The 19,649-nt window shown below is 42.5% G+C and overlaps 1 protein-coding gene across 1 annotated transcript in view; it reads left to right on the forward strand.

Annotated features, from left to right (window-relative positions):
* Mrps9 (mitochondrial ribosomal protein S9) overlaps positions 1–19,008 on the forward strand; it is a 45,587-nt gene extending 26,579 nt beyond the window's left edge. Inside the window, exons 5-11 of the mRNA XM_057794441.1 lie at positions 2,057–2,136; positions 10,088–10,155; positions 10,871–10,946; positions 13,135–13,303; positions 14,217–14,325; positions 16,358–16,527; positions 18,720–19,008. Of these exons, the coding sequence (XP_057650424.1) occupies positions 2,057–2,136; positions 10,088–10,155; positions 10,871–10,946; positions 13,135–13,303; positions 14,217–14,325; positions 16,358–16,527; positions 18,720–18,811 (764 nt within the window). The 3' untranslated portion in view covers positions 18,812–19,008. The remainder of the gene's footprint in view (positions 1–2,056; positions 2,137–10,087; positions 10,156–10,870; positions 10,947–13,134; positions 13,304–14,216; positions 14,326–16,357; positions 16,528–18,719) is intronic.
* The last annotated feature ends 641 nt before the right edge of the window (positions 19,009–19,649 follow it).

Here is a 19,649-nt window from a genome sequence, read left to right on the forward strand (position 1 = left end):
TTTTATAAGGAGTAATGAGGGTGGCTCACTCACCGTGGGAGCAGAGGGCTCTGATGGACGAACGGGTGACGGTGGTGCAGGACAGAAAGACAAGTATGCAGAGCAGCAAATGTCGGCCGGGGTTTATGAATTTGAAGCTTTTCAACTTTTGTATCTTTAAGAACAGAGTGCACCTTAAAATTAATTATTAATTATGTTCTGATGCATGCTATGGAATGACAAGCTTTGCAGTGTTTCAGTGTACATAATGACTCATCTTAAAATTAATGACACTATAGATTTAATTAATCAGGTATGTTTATGAAAGAATATATGTGTGTACATATACCGTATGAAGTCTAGATTTATAAGCACAAATGCACACAGAGCTGTGATTCAAGGTTCTACCCAGACTTAACAGTGGTCTTAGCATAACCAGGATGCTTGTTTGATGTTTATTGTTTTCTGTTACTTTCTGACTAAGTACTTGAACAGCGCCATGATAATCCATTGCATAGTGCGGTTCAAGTACTAGGTAATGTGGAAGCCATGGAGCTTCTGGGAATGTCAATGGAAAGTATTTAAATCATCTGGAATCATTGGCTAGTAAGAACATTGCTTTTCTAGTCCTACAATAATGACACACACCTTAATCCCATTACTCAGGAGGCAGAGGCAGGTGTTTGAGGCAGTCTGGTCTACAGAGTGAGTTCCAGGATAGCCAGGGCTACAAAACGCATGTCTTCCCCTTTCAGCAAAGACTTTTTCAACACTCATCTAATGTTGTTTCTCTATTTTAAGTGTATTCCCAGGCTGGTACTAATTATCCTCAGAGAAGAGAAACATCCTACATTTAAAGGTGTTTCAACAGAAAAATGTTTACTGTTTAAAAATCGACAAATAATAGAGGCTTTCTGCTTCACATGGACAAATGCATTGGATACCCGAATACGAAAGTGATTAGGATTCCAGAAGAAAACAGAACACCAAGTTTAGCCCAAATCCTTGTGGAGATGGAGGTTGCTTCAGAAGAGTAAATGGAGCCTGTTCTTAAAGTGCCTTGTGGCCCTCCAAAGACCCACAGCACACAGTGGTTATACAGTGTATCTGCAGGGAGAACATATCATGAGGGCCCAGGCAAGCAGGCTAAACTATCTGAAGAAGTTTCTTGGTGGGCTCAGTACTGAAAACCAGGCTTCTCATACTGCTGAGAAGTACTAGATCCACCATGTGAGACAATCTATAAACTTTTGTAAAGGACACTATAAATTAAAGCCGTAGGAAGTAGCAGGCAGGAAAACATAGTTTATACTATGTGGTAAACCTACGAATGTGATTTTCCCTTGTTTTTCCCTTGAGACAAAGTTTTCCTATGCAATCTAGGCTAGCCTCAAAACTCTTGTTCCTCCTTTCTGTGCTCCAAGGTACCAGGATTGCACATGAGCACCACCACTCCCACTTAAGAATGGGGTCTTTAGCAGGGGGCTAAAACAAACGGTTTAGAAGTAGCTCAGCAGAATATAGGCAGAAGAGTTGGAGTTTGTGTCTCTGTTTGTTCGGTGGTTAAGTGGGTAACTACGTATTTGAAAAGGTGAGCGCCCGTCTGTTTGCGACTGCTTTGAACTCTCAGGTATATTATGAAGTGGTTGGAATGAATGATGTGGCAAGCAGACTCTCGGCACAAATGTGTGGGTTGCGCAGGGCCTCCTTCAAATCTCTTCATATGCTCACTGACTTACTGACTGTTAGGATTTACTTGAAAACTGTGGGACCTGAACATTTTTGTACTAACAAAGTAATGTGAATTATCTTATGAGATTTTATTTAAAACAAATGAAATAAATCTTTACAGCGGAATATTATATTAAATACAGACAATGTTTTATGCTAATTGATATGAAACTAAATATCCTAAGCATTTACATATTCAACATACTAAATACATGAATTTTAAATGTGAATACTTTTGATATTTAAGATACTTTTGATATGCTAATCTGAATCACAGATGTATCCCATACTGAGGTTAAACTCATAGTTTGGTTCATCTCTGCAAATGTTTTTGTTTTTCATTTAGCAATCCAATGGGGAGAAGATGGCCGTCCATTTAATTTTCTCTTCTACACTGGCAAGCAAGCATACTATTCATTAATGCATGTAAGTTATCTTCATTTATAAGCTATAAAAGTATTCTAGAGGCTTCTCTTAGCAGCAGACTGTCTCAGCTGTGGACAGAGGAGACCTTGTTGAGGCCGGACTACTGATGAAAGGCCCCTGTGCTGTCTGCTGCTGCATCAGAGTCTTTATTCAGAAAATGCTCTTGCTCGCAAGCTCAAGTCCTAGCGATCCCTGTGTGCAGTTTGAAGGTGGATAAGGAGGGCCAGGCACTGCGTGCTGTCGGATTGTGAGGCCGCATATTCACCTCCAGACCGCTGTTCATTTTGCTTGTTATCATATTAAAGTTCAGCCTTGCATTGGTGAATGCAGTGTGTGAGGGAGAATCCAGACCAGGCAGAGAGGTCCTACTGTGCTTTGGCTTTGGAGGATGCTGGGAAGTTTTTGTTTTGCTGCCTTCAAGGAAAGCTGTTTGATAGTGTGTGCAAGGGAGGGCAGTCCCCAAAACTGCTGTGAGAACAACAAGTTGGATGCCAGGATCCATTTTGAAAGACAGAACCCATTTTATTTTTAGAACATGGTGTCAAGTTCTGTTTTATCCATAATGTGATTTTTAAAGCTATAGAAATATTTATGGGGCTTCCCCTTCCACAGTCAGAGGCTGGAGTGACTGCACGCATTCCTCTGCCTTTAGACATATCTGCTGTTTATTTGTGCTTCACAAACCCAAAGGACAACATTCCCACTTGTCAGCTACATTTATTTCTTAGGGAAAAAAAGAAAACCTTCTTTTCGCTTTTTGTTGACCTTGGGCAAATGAGCTTCTTGCCCTGGCAGAAATGAAATGAATGACAACTGCAGAGTGTGTCTTTGCTGAGTAATGGGGCTGTGCTCCAGCTTCCACGGAGGCTCCGTGCACAGCCTGCGGCTGCCCGAGGACCCCTGCTGCTCATTTAAATAGGTATGTCAAATCTGCCTCCAAACGCCGCTGGTTTGATCTGTGGTAATATTTGTGAAGGTTCCATATGGACTTGAGCCCCCTGCAGTGCTAAGAAATAATGTACAACGCTTCATGGTGCAGACGCAAATTTCCCCTGAAAAGGGATGCAGTGCTGCGCTTTAGCTGTCGGAGGGGATGATGGAGCTGACGCGCTAGGCCTGTCAACTTGTTACACGGATGGGTTGCACGCAGCGAAGCTGTGGAAAATCTGTGCCTTTTAACTTTTCTACTTAATCACGGTTGTAGCATTGCCTTTAGACTGTATGCTACATTAATTCTCTTCCTGCCTTCTGCCTTCATCCCAAGTTTCACGGAAAAAAGTAAAGCAGGCAGGTCTTACAGAGGAGCCTTACCAAACAGCTGTCATCTGACAAGCCATTTGCATTTGTTTTGGCTGAAATGGAGCAACCCAAGGGCAAGATATTTTGTTGCATTCCATCATAATGAAGAAATTACACATTGTGTAAGAGGCCTGCCTTTACTTTTAGTTTGCTTGTGTGCTTTAAAAGGTCTTGCTCCCGAAACTGATGTGTTAGAATTTTACCATGCTCTGACTGAAATGTCAAATTATATTTGACTAATAAATGCTCTTCCCCTGGATCGGGCTGGGTTTTGTTGCACATAGAAGAGTACATTACATTTCAGTGAACTCGGGAAATCCCCCATGTTTTCCAGTCACATCCCCGTTGCTTAGGGCGAATGTCATTAATTACAGCTGCAGTCACACCCACGTCACCTTTAGAGCAGACTCGGACTCTGAAGTCGCAGATAAGTGTTTGCTGCTCAGCCTGCAGAAGCACTTTCATGCTGTAGTGAGCACTGCACATACAGTCTAACGGTGAGACTTAGACCAGTTTGCAGGCTTCCTCTCCTTTGTTCTGCCCTATCATCCTATAATGGGGACGCCTTTCCTCTGTCCCTGGGCAGCGTGGAGAGCAGCCCTTGTAGACTGGCAGACCACAAAGCCTTAGGAATAAGCTTTGTTGCTACCATTTGCTTTGGTCGATATAATTTTCTCTCAGGATGACAGGGAAAAGACACTCAGCCAAGCAGTGTTTCCCATGTCTGTGACCAGCTATAAATGTAGAAGGCAGGGCAGTCCATGGTCAGGCTTTTTGACAAGGAAACAGATCTCATGCCTGTGTTCAGCTGTGTGAGGAGACCTTTCTGAGCTCCATTAACCTTTCTTATTGTCTGTAATCGTCCGAGTCTTTTTAGTATGGGTGACTGTTTGCATAGTAGGTATACATGCCGGTAACTTTACAACTAGTCAAAGATAGCCCTGAGGCACTCTCCAGTTAAGAACAGCATATAAAAAGCTAGGCATCCTGGTACACACCTTTAATCTCAACCCTCAGAAGGCAGAGGCAGGTGGATCTCTGAATTTGAGACCAGCCCAGTCTACATAGTGAGTTCTAGGCCAGCCAGGGCTACATAGAAAGACCCTGCCTTTTTCTTTTAAGTCAGTATATAGCTACGCGTGATACATACTTGTAACCTCAGCAGTTGCAATGCTGGCGCAAGAGAATTGCTGCAGGTTCAAAGCCAGCCTGATCTGCAAGTGAATCCCAGGCCTGCAGAGAAATTTAGCAAGAGCCTGTCTTTGTGGGAGAATGACAATGAAAAGAAACACTTAGCTTCTTTGTCCCCATCAGGAAGTGAGACCCGATGGGAAAACGTACCTGAAGGAGGTCCTGCTGCTCTGTGGTTCATTTGTAGGTCAATTGGGCCCCAATTTTACTGTGGACATAGTGACTCCTATGTCTTCAGGATCCTGGGTAACTGTGTAAAAGCCCAGTTAGTAGGATGTACGTCTATAATGAAGAGATGTAAAATCATCCTGACACCACAGCTTAAACAATAAGAAATGCTTTCAAGGAGTAAGAGTCTTCCTGGGTTTTGTAGAGTGGCATTGAAGAGCTGAAAGGGCCTAGCTAGGTGCTTGACAGCATGGCCTGAACCTGCCTTCTATATTGAGGGTTTCCATTCCCTCAGAAGCCATTTCAGCAGCAGGCCTTGTAGACTCCACCAGCATGAGCAGCTGCAGCCTCGGTTTCAAGAAGAGAAGTAAGGAAAGAGAGAGAATCAAATAAATTTCCTGAAAACACTAAGCAAAGCTAGAGGACAAAGACGTTTAAGCATGTTCTGTGTGTCTGTTTGATAAAGTTGGGGTGTGGCTCTGCGGCAGACACCTACCCAGCGAGTGTGAGTCTAGACTCAGTCCCGAGCACTGCAGAATCGAAAACGCCATAGAGCAGATACGCAAGCTGGGACTGCCTAGTGAAAGAAACCCTGTATCTATGACTCAGGGAGAGGACCAGGGGCTAGAGCAGGAGTGTGGGCTGCTGCGGCCTGTGGCCTTAGCTCCGCTTTCCCAGAGCAGTGTGAGCCTGCCCAGGATGACTTTCCTGGTGGCAAATGTGGTAGTGGATGGACCGTGTTTGTGGAATTCACTACCTAGAAGTGAGTTGAAAATTGTTAGTTTTCTTCTACCTCTGCTATTTTAAAAGTTACCTATGATAACTTAAAAAGAAGATGTTCGTTTGGCACAGTTTCGGAAATTTCAGTCAGTGTTAAATTGGCCCCTGTTCTTTTGGACATGTGCAAATGTTCCTCTTGCAATAGGGGAGTGAAAAACAAAGGAGACCAGGGACCATGTTTCCTTTCAGAGTCATGCTTCCCATGACCAGAAGTTGTTTTATGGGTCCCAGCTTCCTATAGGTGCCTCCTCAGCTGCATTACCTCAGACATGTAGCCTTTATACATGGGTTGTGGGGTGAGGGCAACACTATCCAGACTGCAGCAAAAGTCATTTACACCTTACTACAGGAGGTAGTTATCTGACTTACATGAAGACCTGCCTTGGTTAGGGTTTCTAGTGCTGTGAAGAGACACCATGACTATGGTAACTATTATGAAGGAAAATATTTAATTGGAACTGGCTTACAGTTTAAGACGTTTAGTCCATTATTGTCATGGTGAGAAGCATGGCACCATGCAGGCACACATCATGCTCTCCCATGCTGGGACAGGCCATGCAAAATAGTGAAATCTGTTTACTGTCCTTGCCAGCATTATTCAGACACACGTCTCCAAAACAGGGAGATAAACCTTTGGTTTCAGGCCTGCTATACCTCATACACTCAGAACTCAAGAGACTTCACATAAGCTTATTCCAGACTTTTAGGAGAGGTTGGCTACACAACTCTGAAAACAAAAATGGAAATTGAATATCGTGTAGAAAGTTCACTTACATTTGCAACTAATTTTATAGTAAATAATAGAGTATTTTCAAAATGCTTCTTCAGATTGAAGGAACTGCATGGTCACTGACATTTACAAATATATAGGTGTGTACACACACATATACTAAAAACGTGTGAAATGAAGGACTAAGTAGCTCAATATATATTTACACTATTGGGGGGTTAAGAAAAAAGTCCAAAGTAAAACGAACCATTCTGATCTCTGGAAGTTTTACGTGACTAGGACTCACCTGCTTTGTCAAAGAAGTCACTGGCATTTCAGAGATTCTGCAGGCTTTTCCTGACGACTTAGTAACCCCAGTTCTTCTACTAAGGACTGCAGCCCCTAAAGAGTGCCTCCTTGATGAGGCCACTATAGGCTGCAAGCCAGGGTCCTGGGACAAAGTATCATGGCATTTGCACTTGGCTTTTGTGTTTCTAGATGTTCCTTGTGACCTCGTGGTAAATGTTTAAAGTTCTTCGTTATACTATTGTCTTTAAAAGTGGAATTAAAATAACTGTTACGTGAGTAACTGTTTAAGGACTGTGGAGTTACTGTTTTTAAAAAGTCCTTACTTTGCTGAGGTATATTTATATATGTGTTAATTTAAGACTTCTTGACAGCAGGAATTAATTCAGCAGCCTAGAGATAGCTTTAGTATATAGTTTCTTCGTATAAGAATAATTACTATTGTATACTTTATATACCCAAAGTATACAGTTAGGAAAATGATGTTTTAAAAATAGGATTTAACTTGCCGCCTTTGTTAATTTGATGAGATTACATATTTTGTAGTGGTGCAGATATTGTAATGTATGGCTTTAATTCGAGAAGTAAAATTCTGTGGGATGTGCGTCCTAAACTCTCTGGTGTCCTTGCTGCTGGCAGTTAGCTTCCCGGAGTCGCACATATGACCTGAAGTGAAAACTCTTGCCATTTTATGTCAAATGGCATTCTTGATAGGGAGACCACAGAGGAGTGGCAGGGGTCTGCAGTAGAAACATGCCCCTTGCAACTTGAGGTACATCGAATTACATTGGCGTAATTCACATGATTTTGTTTACACCAATGGCCAAAACACTCAAGGTGGTTATTACTTAAGACGTTGATTCTCTGTGATTCCGTAACAAATTATGAACTGTCTAAAATGGCAATTACTATTGCTTACTTACTATTTTGTATACCAAGTGCAATTGACTTTTCCTATGCTGCTTCTCCAATGAACTATTATTTATTTACCCTTCCTAAAATTTGAATTTCCACATGATTAGTATAACCCAAACAAATTTGGGAAGGATACTGTGATTCATACTGTTTAGGCTCCAAGAAGGGCTTTTGGTTTCAAATTTTCTTTTCTCAACCTGAGCATCTGGTCTTTTCAAATTAAGGCACCTTCTAAATTTGACTCATACATTATGGAAATCTGATGGCACAAGGGGTGGATAGGCTTGCTTTGATTTTATGAAATATTAATCATAGCTGTGATTAATGATTCAGCATTTCACATCTGGGTTATTCCTGTCATATTGAAATTACACTATTAAGTACAGTATATAAGCTTAGTGTAGGTGGGGTCACTCTAATTCTCTAGTGTCCCTTAAAGATTAAGTGGAAGTGTAACAATATACCAGAAGCTACCCATGATAATCTGTGACGTTGACAGTTCCTGACATATTTTATGCCCTCAAGGATTTTTCTATGCAAATTGGGCACATCTCTTCAGGGAACTAAAGCTATAGAATTTACTTCCCAGAGAACTGCTGCTTTTAACTAACCACAACACAGACCTTGAAGAGTCATTTCTTAACACAAACAGAATGCGTGGAGGTTCAGCAGCAGCACAGTGGTTTCTTACACTAGCAGAGAGAATACATGGGAGTGGAGAACAACACAGTGGTTTCTTACACTAACCTGATTCTATAAAGCGCCTTTAACCAGTGCTATAGGCCGAGCACTGTGTTAAGTTTTTGGCACACATTTTCTTTTTGAGAGTATAGTTCAGCGTAGAGACTCCCTGCATGCTCAGCTCTGGATTCATGGCCTAGAACCTCCTGCTGAAGAAGTCCAGGGAGCAGCGAGTTGCTCAGTTTCACCCAGTCCAGACACTTATCATTGGTGAGCAGAACTCACTGCTTGACATTTGATGCACACTTGTCATACTTTCCTTCACATTTCTTTACTGAAACCGTGGGTGAGTAATTATAGGTATAAACAACACCAGGAGGAAATGGTGTAGTGAGAGAATATTCCTAGAAAAATACAGACTTAACGTGAAAATTAGGCTGTGGAGGAGTATATAAGTTGGGGTGAAGGCACTCGCTGAGTTCAATCCCTCGGACCCATGTAGAAATGGGAGGGGAGAGCAGACCCTACAGACCCCAGCCTCTCTACACAGGCACCCATATACAGACCATGCACATGCAATAATAAATAGAATTTAGGAAAAGAATGAACTGAAAGCTGCTGGAAAGCCATTGGAAATGGTTAATTTACCAGCCTGAACTTTGACTTGAGACACATCCAAGAGGAAGGTGTGTTCTGACCGAGTTGGTGTTCTTATAAGTTACATATCCCTGTCTGTGTTTGAAAGCCATGCCTCTGGCCACTGCAGTCTTAAGTCCAAGAGCTAGGTGACTCATTCTTTTCCTGGAGCACCAGCTCAGGCAGCGGCACTTGCACACTGACACGATGTGTCCATCCACTCGCTACAGGTGAGGAAGGCTCCTTTCCTGGAAGGCCTGACCAGTGTGCTGAAAACATTGTCATTGCTACCCCATGGAGTTTTACCCTAATGAGCGTTAGCTGCTGAGAAGCCCTAGTGGCAGAGCATTTGCTTAGCAGAAGTGAAAATCAGAATTCAGTCCCTAGCACTACACACACACTGGCTGAAAGTACCCTAACCGCAGTCAAACAGGCTTTTAAAATTTTAGATTGTAAGATTCAATGTTAGGTCAGTAGTTACTAAGCTCGAGGTGCCTTAAGTTCACTGGGTCTAAGTGTAATTTACTACATAAGTTAGGATTCTTTTCCTTAGGGTAAATTTGTGTCCTATTTGTGCAACTGTAGGGAAAAGACATGGTCAACTGTAGGAGAAGACATGGTCAACTGTAGGAGAAGACATGGTCTACTGTAGGAGAAGACATGGTCAACTGTAGGAGAAGACATGGTCAACTGTAGGAGAAGACATGGTCAACTGTAGGAGAAGACATGGTCAACTGTAGGAGAAGACATGGTCAGCTGTAGGAGAAGACATGGTCAGCTGTAGGAGAAGACATGGTCAGCTGTAGGAGAAGACATGGTCAACTGTAGGAGAAGACATGGTCAACTGTGAGGAGAAGACATGGTCAACTGTAGGAGAAGACATGGTCAACTGTAGGAGAAGACATGGTCAACTGTAGGAGAAGACATGGTCAACTGTAGGAGAAGACATGGTCTACTGTGAGGAGAAGACATGGTCAACTGTAGGGAGAAAACACATTACAGAGTTTTGTTGTTTTAACCATTCTCACAGGTGTGAAATTTTAGGTTGCTATAGACTTTTTAAGCCAGTTAGAGTATTGTAAAGTCACATTGAAATTACCGCCCCTTGGTTCAGCTGAGAACGTTTTATTAAGACACATTTTCCTACTCTGAAGCTAGATTGAGGAGGGAGCGCTTAGAATCAGGGCTGCTCAGGAAAACGATAAAATATATTATCAGGAATACTGTACCATCTCTCATTCCAGCTGTGTATTTTCTTTGCTTTAGGAAGTGTATGCAAAGGTCCTCCAGCTAGAAGCGCGCAGAGGTCCACTTTCAGAGAAAACTGAGTCCAAGTAAGTTCTTGTCGTCCATTGCTAGCATGGTGCCTAAGATTTGGACAGTATTTCAACAGTAGTCACTAAAGTTAAGTTTGTAAATGGTGATTTTTATTTAAGAGGAAACATACTGAGCTCATTTTTACATGACCTAATTCCAAACTTATGGATTAAGTGGTATTTAATCACTGTTTTGGATTGTGATAGTCTCAGTGTTTTATGCGCAAGCTGCATGCTAACTCATCGTTTGTGAATTTCAATGGTTTGTGTTTCTGTTTGGCCGATCGATCGTTCCATCAACCTGTGCATCAGCTTTCTACAGGACTCATGCATTTCTTCTTGCACAAGACATCTTATTCAGCTTGTTCAACCTGTGACTGTGGCTTTGGTTTTTTCTGGGGACTTTATTACTGCTTCAGTTGGTTGATACAGAACACTGAACCCTTTATGTCTTCCTAGCAAACTACACAGGCACAATCGTAAGCTTTAAGGCATCTGGTAGCCTTTAAATGAGTTTGAGAGTGACTCACTTATCTCTCCTAACAAAAGGTTTGCTCACACTGTGTTTCTGAAGGAGATTGGGGAAACGAGTATTTCTCCAAAGTGGTGTACGAGTACTCCTGAATAACATGAAAATTTGTCTCCACATCATGAATTGCTACTGTATGTAGGATCTTTTGTGATATAACTCTAATTGCATGCTTAATTAAAAATATATGTGATATTTTAACAGAGACCTGATTGGCAGCAGATGGCTGATTAAGGAGGAACTAGAAGAAATGTTAGTGGAAAAACTGTCAGATCAAGATGTGAGTAATTAATCTTTTTAATTTAAGGGGACCTGTGTCATGAGAATGCAGACAATTGCTGTATTAAGATCCTAATAGTGATGCTCCTCAGAGCCAGGTGTTCCCCAGACACTTACCCTTGTTCTCATCCAGCCCTTGTTGATTTCTGCAGTCAGGAAAGTGACACATCTAGTCTCCAGATCCTCCTTTCCTCTTAGAAGTGCCCTCGTGGCTTCTGCCAGTTGTTTTAGGGAGTACAGCAGATGTCGCTTTTTGTTCTCTTCAGTAAGGCCAATAGTTAATCTTATGGGCTAATGATGAATGCAGTGAGCCATCAAGTAGAAGAGGATACAGCGCACCTTCATGCACTGTGTAACTTCCTCATGTGCCAGTCTGTGTGGGCAGTGGTTTTACCTTTGGAGCTTACGTTAGCTGTGTCACAGACACTTAAAAAATGCTCTAACCTGCATTTCCCAGACCTGACAGACCCTTGGAGAGTCACCCAGAAATCCAAGATTAACAACCTCCCTCTGTGAACCTGTGTCCTGTAAAGTTCATGACCCCATTTTAGGTCTGAATTGCATTTATTGTGTTGAAAGTTCTAGTAGAGCCCAGCATTATCAGGGAAGTTGGATGTATACATAGTTAGATGTAGAGTCAAGGTTTATACTCCCCAATCCCGCTATGACAATGGCTAGTAATACTGGTGCCTTGCCACCGTGGGATTTAAGTTGCTTGTTCTGATTTAATACCAGAGAAGTTAGTGGCTTGGGAAAGTTGCAGTTTGCTTAGACAAGGTGTCCAGAATTTGGATGATGGCCGATCTGGAGGTGATTGCTAGGGTCTTAGCTGCTGAGTCCTGCTGTGTGTGAATTGAATTGGAAAGATCTCTGTTTCTTCAGTGAATACATCATTTCTTTTTCTTCCTCTTTTCCAGCCGCCACTTTGATTTTTGTAAAAATTCAGGCAGTTTTGTCCGTTTTTTGATTTGGGGAATACTCCAAGAACTTTAGTACCAGCATATAACTATAAAAACAAAACAGCGTAGGTGGTCATCAGAACGCCTGGTGTTAAGAGGAGTCCTGGATACTGTGTCTGTGATAATAAAGCTGAGGGTAGTGGGACTGGTGTTTGGCTTCCTAAACCATAGCCTAGTTCATTAACAAAGCTGTGCTATGCACAGTGAAGGAACTGTGAAAATATCGAGTCCAAGGGCACAGCTGTGTAGCTGGCCTGGCAGCGTGGAGCATGGGTGTGTGAGTTCTCCACGCCGACTCAGACCGTGCATACCTGCCTTTTCTCCTTGTTTCCCAGGAAGCTGCATCTGAACCATTGTTCTAATACTAACTGGACTCATGAGATCCTTAAATGTTTCACATTATCCCGGAAGGATATTCACTGGAAAGGCAATGTGACAAAGTTGGGTGTGACTTTTAGGGCTGGCAGGAACAACTAAGTCATCAAAAACTGGGCTCAACGATCCATATTAACGAAGGCTCTTAAGTATAGTTGTTTCCTTCTCCACAGACACTCTAGAGTGATTATTCGGGCTTCTAATTTTAAGGGGTTAATACCAAGTTGTTTACTTTCTAATCACATGTTCAAGAACTATTAAAAAAAATGCACAGAGTAGCAAGGATAATTTATTTCAAGAGGTTGCCCTTTAAGTCAAGTATCTCTTGAATTTTTAAATAGCTTGATTGTTCGGTTTTAAAGGAAATCATAAACATTAAAGTAACACAGCTTGAACAGCCAAAAATATATTTGCCAAATGTATTATGAAATATAACTTAAGGGGAACATTTTCTTGAAATCAGACTCTTTTGCTATTTATATCTGACTGGAAATTATTTCTAATGTTCCTTTTGATGCAGTTCTATTGACAGAATAGAAGTTGCACTTTTGAAGATCATCTAAATATTTTTTAAAACAAATTTAAATATCAATTTCATAATCATAATGCAGAAAAATTAATTTTTTTGAATGATAAATCCCTTTGTTTTTTTGAGAGGGAAGCATAAGCACTGAAGATCCACGGAGAAAGCAATGCATCTGCATGCTGTTTTATAAGCAGCATAAAGATGCAGACATGTCATCCTGTCAAAATTCATCAAGAAGGCAACATTGGAAAGATCAAGTATATAAAAATAGCAAAACTTTAGCAAATGCAATTACACTTGCTTCTTCTAATGAATCCTATTGTCTGCAGTATGTGCAGTTCATTCGGCTGCTGGAAAAGTTATTGACGTTGCCGTATGGTCCTGCCGAGGAGGAACTCGTGCAGAGGTTCCGCAAAAGTGTAACTGTTCAATCAAAGAAGCAGGTGATTGAGCCCGTGCAGTATGACGAGCGAGGCATGGCCTTCAGCACCAGTGAAGGTAATGACATTCACAGAGAGACTTAAGTCCACTCTAGACTCAAAACCGATTTTTGTTATGCTATTGCTCTCCAGTACCTATTGGTGTTGTTGGGTTTTTTTGTTTTGTTTTATTTTTGTTTTTTGGGGGTTTTTTTTTGGCTAATGTTACTTGGGTTTCCTAATCTTAAGACTCTATTGGAGTTTTTGTTTGTTTGTTTGGTTGGTTTTTAATTTTTTTTTCTTTTAAAGCAAAAATACATTTTTTTTAAATCTATACTGTTACAAGAGAAAGTGTGGATCCACAGCCATGCAATCATTAAACTATTTCATGTTTTCAGTTGGTAGAATCAATAAAATATCTGTGAAGGGTTCTCAGAAACTCCAGATGCTCGGTGTGTGCATTTCACATGTAAACACGTGATGTGAAAACTTGAGGCCTCAACTTGAATTTTCCTGGATTCTGAGTGAGGACATTAGACATGATCTCTCTTTCAAAAACTGACCTGTGAAGTATATTTATAGTTCTTAAAACTTTAAGCTCAGTCTTTTAATGCATCACTTTGAAACGCCACCTTTCCTGAGGGCTCCTTGCATTTCTTTTCAGTTGTGTTTCACTCTAATGTTTACATATTCTTAAAAATTTCTGTTGATTTGTTTTTTATTAATTATAAAAAAAAACGTGAGTTGGTTGCTGTTTCTGTCACAAGACAAATGAATGTGAATGTCTTGGTTCTTGAAACAAATTTGAAATTATAATTACCTCCCAGTCGGGTTTATTTCCTCAGCTGTCGTGTGAGTCACCCTTTACTTTCGGATACTTTTGCAGTGGTTCTAGAACTTTCCTCTCTGCACACTCATGCAAGGGGGAGCGGTGGTCTTCCTGAGCACTCTGACACGGTCTTGAACTCCCTTGCCTGCTTTTCTGTCCACAGGCAGGAGGAAGAGCGCCACAGCGCAGGCGATGGTTTACGAGCACGGAAGTGGGAAGATCCACGTGAACGGAGTGGATTATCTGCTCTACTTCCCCGTCACACAGGACAGGTGTGGTTTTGATTCCTGCCTTTAAGGAAATCATCATCATAATTAAGAAGACTGCCGTTTTCTCATTGTTTATCTGAAGGGTTATTTCTCTTCACCAATAAACTAGCAAAGCGGAAACTACTGATATTTTCCTAGGTAGTTTCCAGATTTTTAGGAAAGCATCCCTAAAAGCCCCCATTAATTGGCTCGTTTTGTCAGCTCCTACTGGAATTTGAGTACTGAGGCATATCTCACATTCTGAAATGCAGAGCATGCCGAGACGTAAGAAAGCATGTATCCCCTTCTGCTGGGAAGACAGGTGTCCGCAGAAAACAGCAGCTTAGGAACCAGCCCTGGCTTCCTAATTGACGAAGCCGAGAAGCCAGGCATAGGCTTGTTTCTCCTGATTGTGAACATTAGGAAAGGTCTGCCGTGTCTTTTTTGACTTTCTCCTGCGTGGGGAAGTTAATTGGACACATGTAGAGGAAGCAAAGAGACCTAGGGTAGGTATGTAAAGTCAAAAGACAAGTTTTGCTGCGTTCCCAGTGCTGTGTGCGTTATCCCTGGAGAGGCAGACATTAGACATTTCATGCCCCTTAACTCTCCTCCCCTTGGAACTCTCTCTTCTCAACAGTGGTTATTGTTCCAGTCACTGCTGTTGGGTTCGTGCACAGCAGAAGCTGCATGATTATTGCCCAGCTTCTACTCCTTGTGTTTCCTGACGTGTGTTGGTGTTTAAGGGCAAAGGGCTTAAGCTCCGCTCATGCTTGTGTAGGAAGTAGGGGCCCTCGGGGAGTGTGCTTGTGTTCCTGTGTCAGGAAGGAATCCGTTCTTAATTACGTGAAATACAGACTGAACTCATTCTGCCATCGTCTGCGCTGGAGTAAATGGAAGAAGCTTAGGAAAAGCCAGAGAGAGGCCCACACCGCAGGATGGTGGTTTCACTAGCAGCAACAAGGAGTGGTATTTGATGAGTGGCCTGTCTGTCACTTGGTATTCAGACAAAATTCCTGATGACTTAACAGCAAGTCGTAACCGTAGCTTGATCTATCTTCCAGTTACACCTTAAATCTTAACCAGCCTTGGAAGCGCCTTTGTGAGTCTGCCTGCAGAGGTTCTTTTTCTTACACAGTGTGAAAAGTTGTATTTGAGTCCCCAGCTGTAGTCAACTCTCAGCTAACTGGAAATTCGGCTTCATTTGAGGTCTAGAAGCTGCAGTGGCAGAGAAAGCAAGCAAATACAATATAGATGGAAGGAAATATAGACTAAGGAAAAGTTCAGGAGATAAGTAGCCGGGGATAGAGTGCTTGCCCGGTGCACACAAGGCCTTGGGTAAATAAATAAAGTAGAAAACGCAGCAGAGGTAAAAGCGAGATAACAGAGTCCAGCTCTTTAGCAGAGGTGACAGTGCGCATCATACTGACATCAAGGTGTTTAGCAGGTGCTTGTTCACTGGGTGGGAGGAGGCACAGAACCATGCTTGTGTGTGGCCTCCTCATGGCACCCGCCTGGTTTGCTCCCTGGCCCTGAGGGGGCAGGCCTGACCATATATGCATCTTAGGAATGTGGGATTTTGGGTGGACGGACATATCACATGTTCACTGTGGTTCTTGTAACATTCAAAGCACCATTATGGAGATGAGTATCATACATTATGCAGAAGCGTTAGAGCACACCTCACTTAGGAAAGCCAAATGCCATTTGAGTGTTGCTTAAGAAGGCCTGTTAATTTATACATGGTCACTGAATCCTAGGCTGGATGCAGTGTGAGTTAATGGGATTCCTCAGCTGTAAGACTTCCCCACCAGGTGATTTTCACAAGGGTCTCATGAGATGATCAGATAGGTCAGGGAGCTGCTCTACTCTGTCCATACCAAAATAAATCCGTCGGAGGATCGTGTTTCTCTGTCTTGGTGTCAAGCTGATGGAGAAGTGTGACCAGTTTAACTGCGGCAGACATCATTTGTTTTCATAATTATTCACAAGGTTAGTAGTTTATGAAATCATGGGTCTTCATAGGAGGCCTGACCCGTGTGTCTGTGATGTGCCTTAGAGAACAGCTGATGTTCCCCTTCCACTTCCTGGACCGGCTGGAGAAACACGATGTAACCTGCACCGTCTCCGGGGGTGGGAGATCAGCACAAGCGGGAGCCATACGCTTGGCAATGGCCAGAGCTTTATGCAGCTTCATCACCGAGGACGAGATAGAGTGGATGAGACAAGGTAGGTGTGTGTGTGTGTGTGTGTGTGTGTGTGTGTGTGTGTGTGTGTGTGTACGTGCAAGTGCCCATCCATAGAGGGTGTGTGTGTGTGTGTACGTGCAAGTGCCCATCCATAGAGGACAAGATAGAGTGGATGAGGCAAGGTAGGGGTATGTATGTGTGCGTGTGTGTGCGTGTGTGTCTGTGTGTGTGTATACAAGTGCCCATGCACAGAGGACGAGATAGAGTGGATGAGACAAGGTAGGGGTATGTATGTGTGCGTGCGTGTGCATGTGTGTCTGTGTGTGTGTGTGTGTGTGTGTGTGTGTGTGTGTATACAAGTGCCCATGCACAGAGGACAAGATAGAGTGGATGAGACAAGGTAGGTGTGTGTGTGTGTCTGTGTGTGTCTGTGTGTACATGCACGTACAAGTGCCCATGCGCAGGTCCTGCTGCTGCCCTGTTGATATTACTTATGCTAGTGTGAGAAAACTTCCCTTTGGGCTCTCTGCACACTGCTAGCTCCTTTCAGTCTCCAGAACCACAACTGTCGCCTTCAGTCTGGACTTCTACAGGGTAAACCAAGATTAAAGGTCCTCCCACCCAGCCATTGGCCCTGTTAGAATGTGCAGTCCCAAGACCAGTGGGAATTATTTTGGCTTTAGCATAATCTTCCATGTAGCGGAACCAGCATATAACTCATCTGTATTCAAAACAGATTAGTTGTTTTACTTTATCATAAGAATCAGTAATAATTTAATGATAGATGAATTTTTCCAACATTATTAGGAATTTTCTTTTTTGCACTGTGATATTACAATTTGGTTTTATTTTCTTTTTCCTTTCACTTGTGAACCCATTACCTGTGCGTGAATGGAGGGGCCTCCGCACTAGGATAAGGAGTGCACTTCATTCTTGCACTAGGATATTGCTTGCACATGTAGGAGCCATTCAAGCTCAAGATGGTCTTCGCACCATCTACAGGAGAAAGCGCCGTGTGTGCAGCTGATGCAGCAGCCTCCAGGAGTCACTCAGTGCTTCAAACTTTACCCCTTTCCAGATCATATGACTCTACATGATCTCCCTGTTCTGCCTGTAGCCCCAGGCACTGGGAAGTGCTTGTGGCTTAGGCTACTTGATTTTCTTTTGGAATGTTGCTTGCTTTTAAACAATTTGCCATTTTATCAATTTCACCACCTTGTGAAAATAAGTGGTGCAGGAGGTTTGCGTAGGTTTGATTAACCAGTGTGCTCTTTGGAGTTACATGCTTATGACTTTGAATTTAATGTAGAATGTATCTGTATCCCATTCGACATGATTATTTTATCTTGTAAATCCCTACTAACTAGCACGATAAGCCCCGTGCCAATAAGAAGACTGCTCGAGTTAGAGAGGTGAAAAGGAGCAGGCTCAGAAGAGCACACCATTAATCCCAGGTCTACAAAGCGAGTTCTAGGTCAGCCAGTCTACATAGTGAGACCCTGTCTCAGCAACCAAAAGACAGGTAAAACAGTGCTCTGTGGATACAGTTATATAAGGCCTGCATGCTGCTGGTGTCTGTGATTGCTACTGACGTTCCCTGTAGACCATAAGCTATTGCCTCAAAGCATGGTTGCTCCTGGTGATCAGACAGGCAGCAGCTTCCATCTAAGAGTGACTTTAGTCTTCTATAACAAACAACTTATATCCAAAAAATAACTCAAAACTTATTCAACTTATGAACTAAAACACTAAGGAATGTCATTTTCACAGAAATTCTAACAAGATACTTTCTTGCTCCAATATGTTCAGCTGTTTGTTTCTATATGAGCCTTGCTGTGCTGTTAACAGGTGCCTGAGCTTCCTGGGACCTTGCTAACAAGGTACGGGTAACACACCCAAAATCCCAGCACCTGGGAGACAAATGTGAAAATCACAAGGTCAGGATCCTTCTTAGAGATATGAAGATATGAAGAATACATTCCAGCTCAGTAAATAGTGGCTGGCCACGAAGAACCTAAGTTGAGCGGTATTGGTGAACCAAAGAAAGAGTCTTAATTCTCTTAGAATGCAGAAAGAGTCTCCTAAAACATTGCTGGTGACGGGAACTGTTAGTTTAGTTGTATACCTCTGGCTTTCTCTAAGAGCAGTTTCTGTAAATGTCGTGCAGTTCACGCCCTTGTCAGCTAGGCAGCCTGTTTCCACAGCTCACAAAGGCTTCCGTTTATACTACAGCTGGACTACTTACTACGGATCCACGGATCAGAGAACGGAAGAAGCCAGGCCAGGAGGGTGCCCGAAGGAAGTTCACCTGGAAGAAGCGCTAAGACTTTCACAGGAGAGCAAGGAGCACCTGTGTCTACATGCCTGGCTCCTGGTAGAGCACAGTCGTGTACACTGACCAAGGGCAGGCAGCACATTTAGGCATCGTTTTTAGTTTGAGTCATAACGTGATTTATTTTTAAGTGCTATTTTATTGTGATTATCATTAAAATAATAAAAATAATGTTAGTTTCGTTCTTTTTTTAACTTTTTAAAATACAGGAGCTTGTATTTTACAAAATCTTGGCATATTGGACTGGAAAGTTACAGTCACCCCATCATGCATGAAGCTCTGTTTGAAGGGCGAGGTAGCCTACCAGAGACAGACCACTGCTCACCGATGCTAGACCCAGGCTTGGTGTCCCACACAGTTGGTCATTCTTGCAGTGTGCTCTTAGAACTGAGCGCTCAGAGTCCTAAGGTTGGAGGGAGTGGGGTGCAGCAGGAGCTCGGCAGAGTTAGCAGGCTCGGAGCCTCCGGACTTGCGTGACTGGTGAGACTGCAGCTAGTGAGGGCAGTTCAGCCCAGTCGCTGGGCAGGAGCATGGTGAGACTGAGCCTATGTTGGATCAGTTTGGAGTTTGGGTTTTATAAATTTTTTAGTCATGTATTTAAGGTATACAGTAGAGTATTTTGATGTATGAAATGCTTGCTGCATTCAAGAGAAATAACACTTACTTTGGCAAAGCCTTGTCAGCTATACAACTCTACCCTCGGGGAAATAGATCTGAGACCTGATCTTCCACTGGGTACCTAAATTTACCCCTTTGGAAAACCTATCATCTAGTCATTGGCATTCTTCATGCTCATTCTGGTAGCAGAATGAACCTTTTGTGCTAATAAC

Source organism: Chionomys nivalis, chromosome 19 (assembly GCF_950005125.1).
Source record: "Chionomys nivalis chromosome 19, mChiNiv1.1, whole genome shotgun sequence".
In the NCBI taxonomy this organism is placed as follows: Eukaryota; Metazoa; Chordata; class Mammalia; order Rodentia; family Cricetidae; genus Chionomys; species Chionomys nivalis.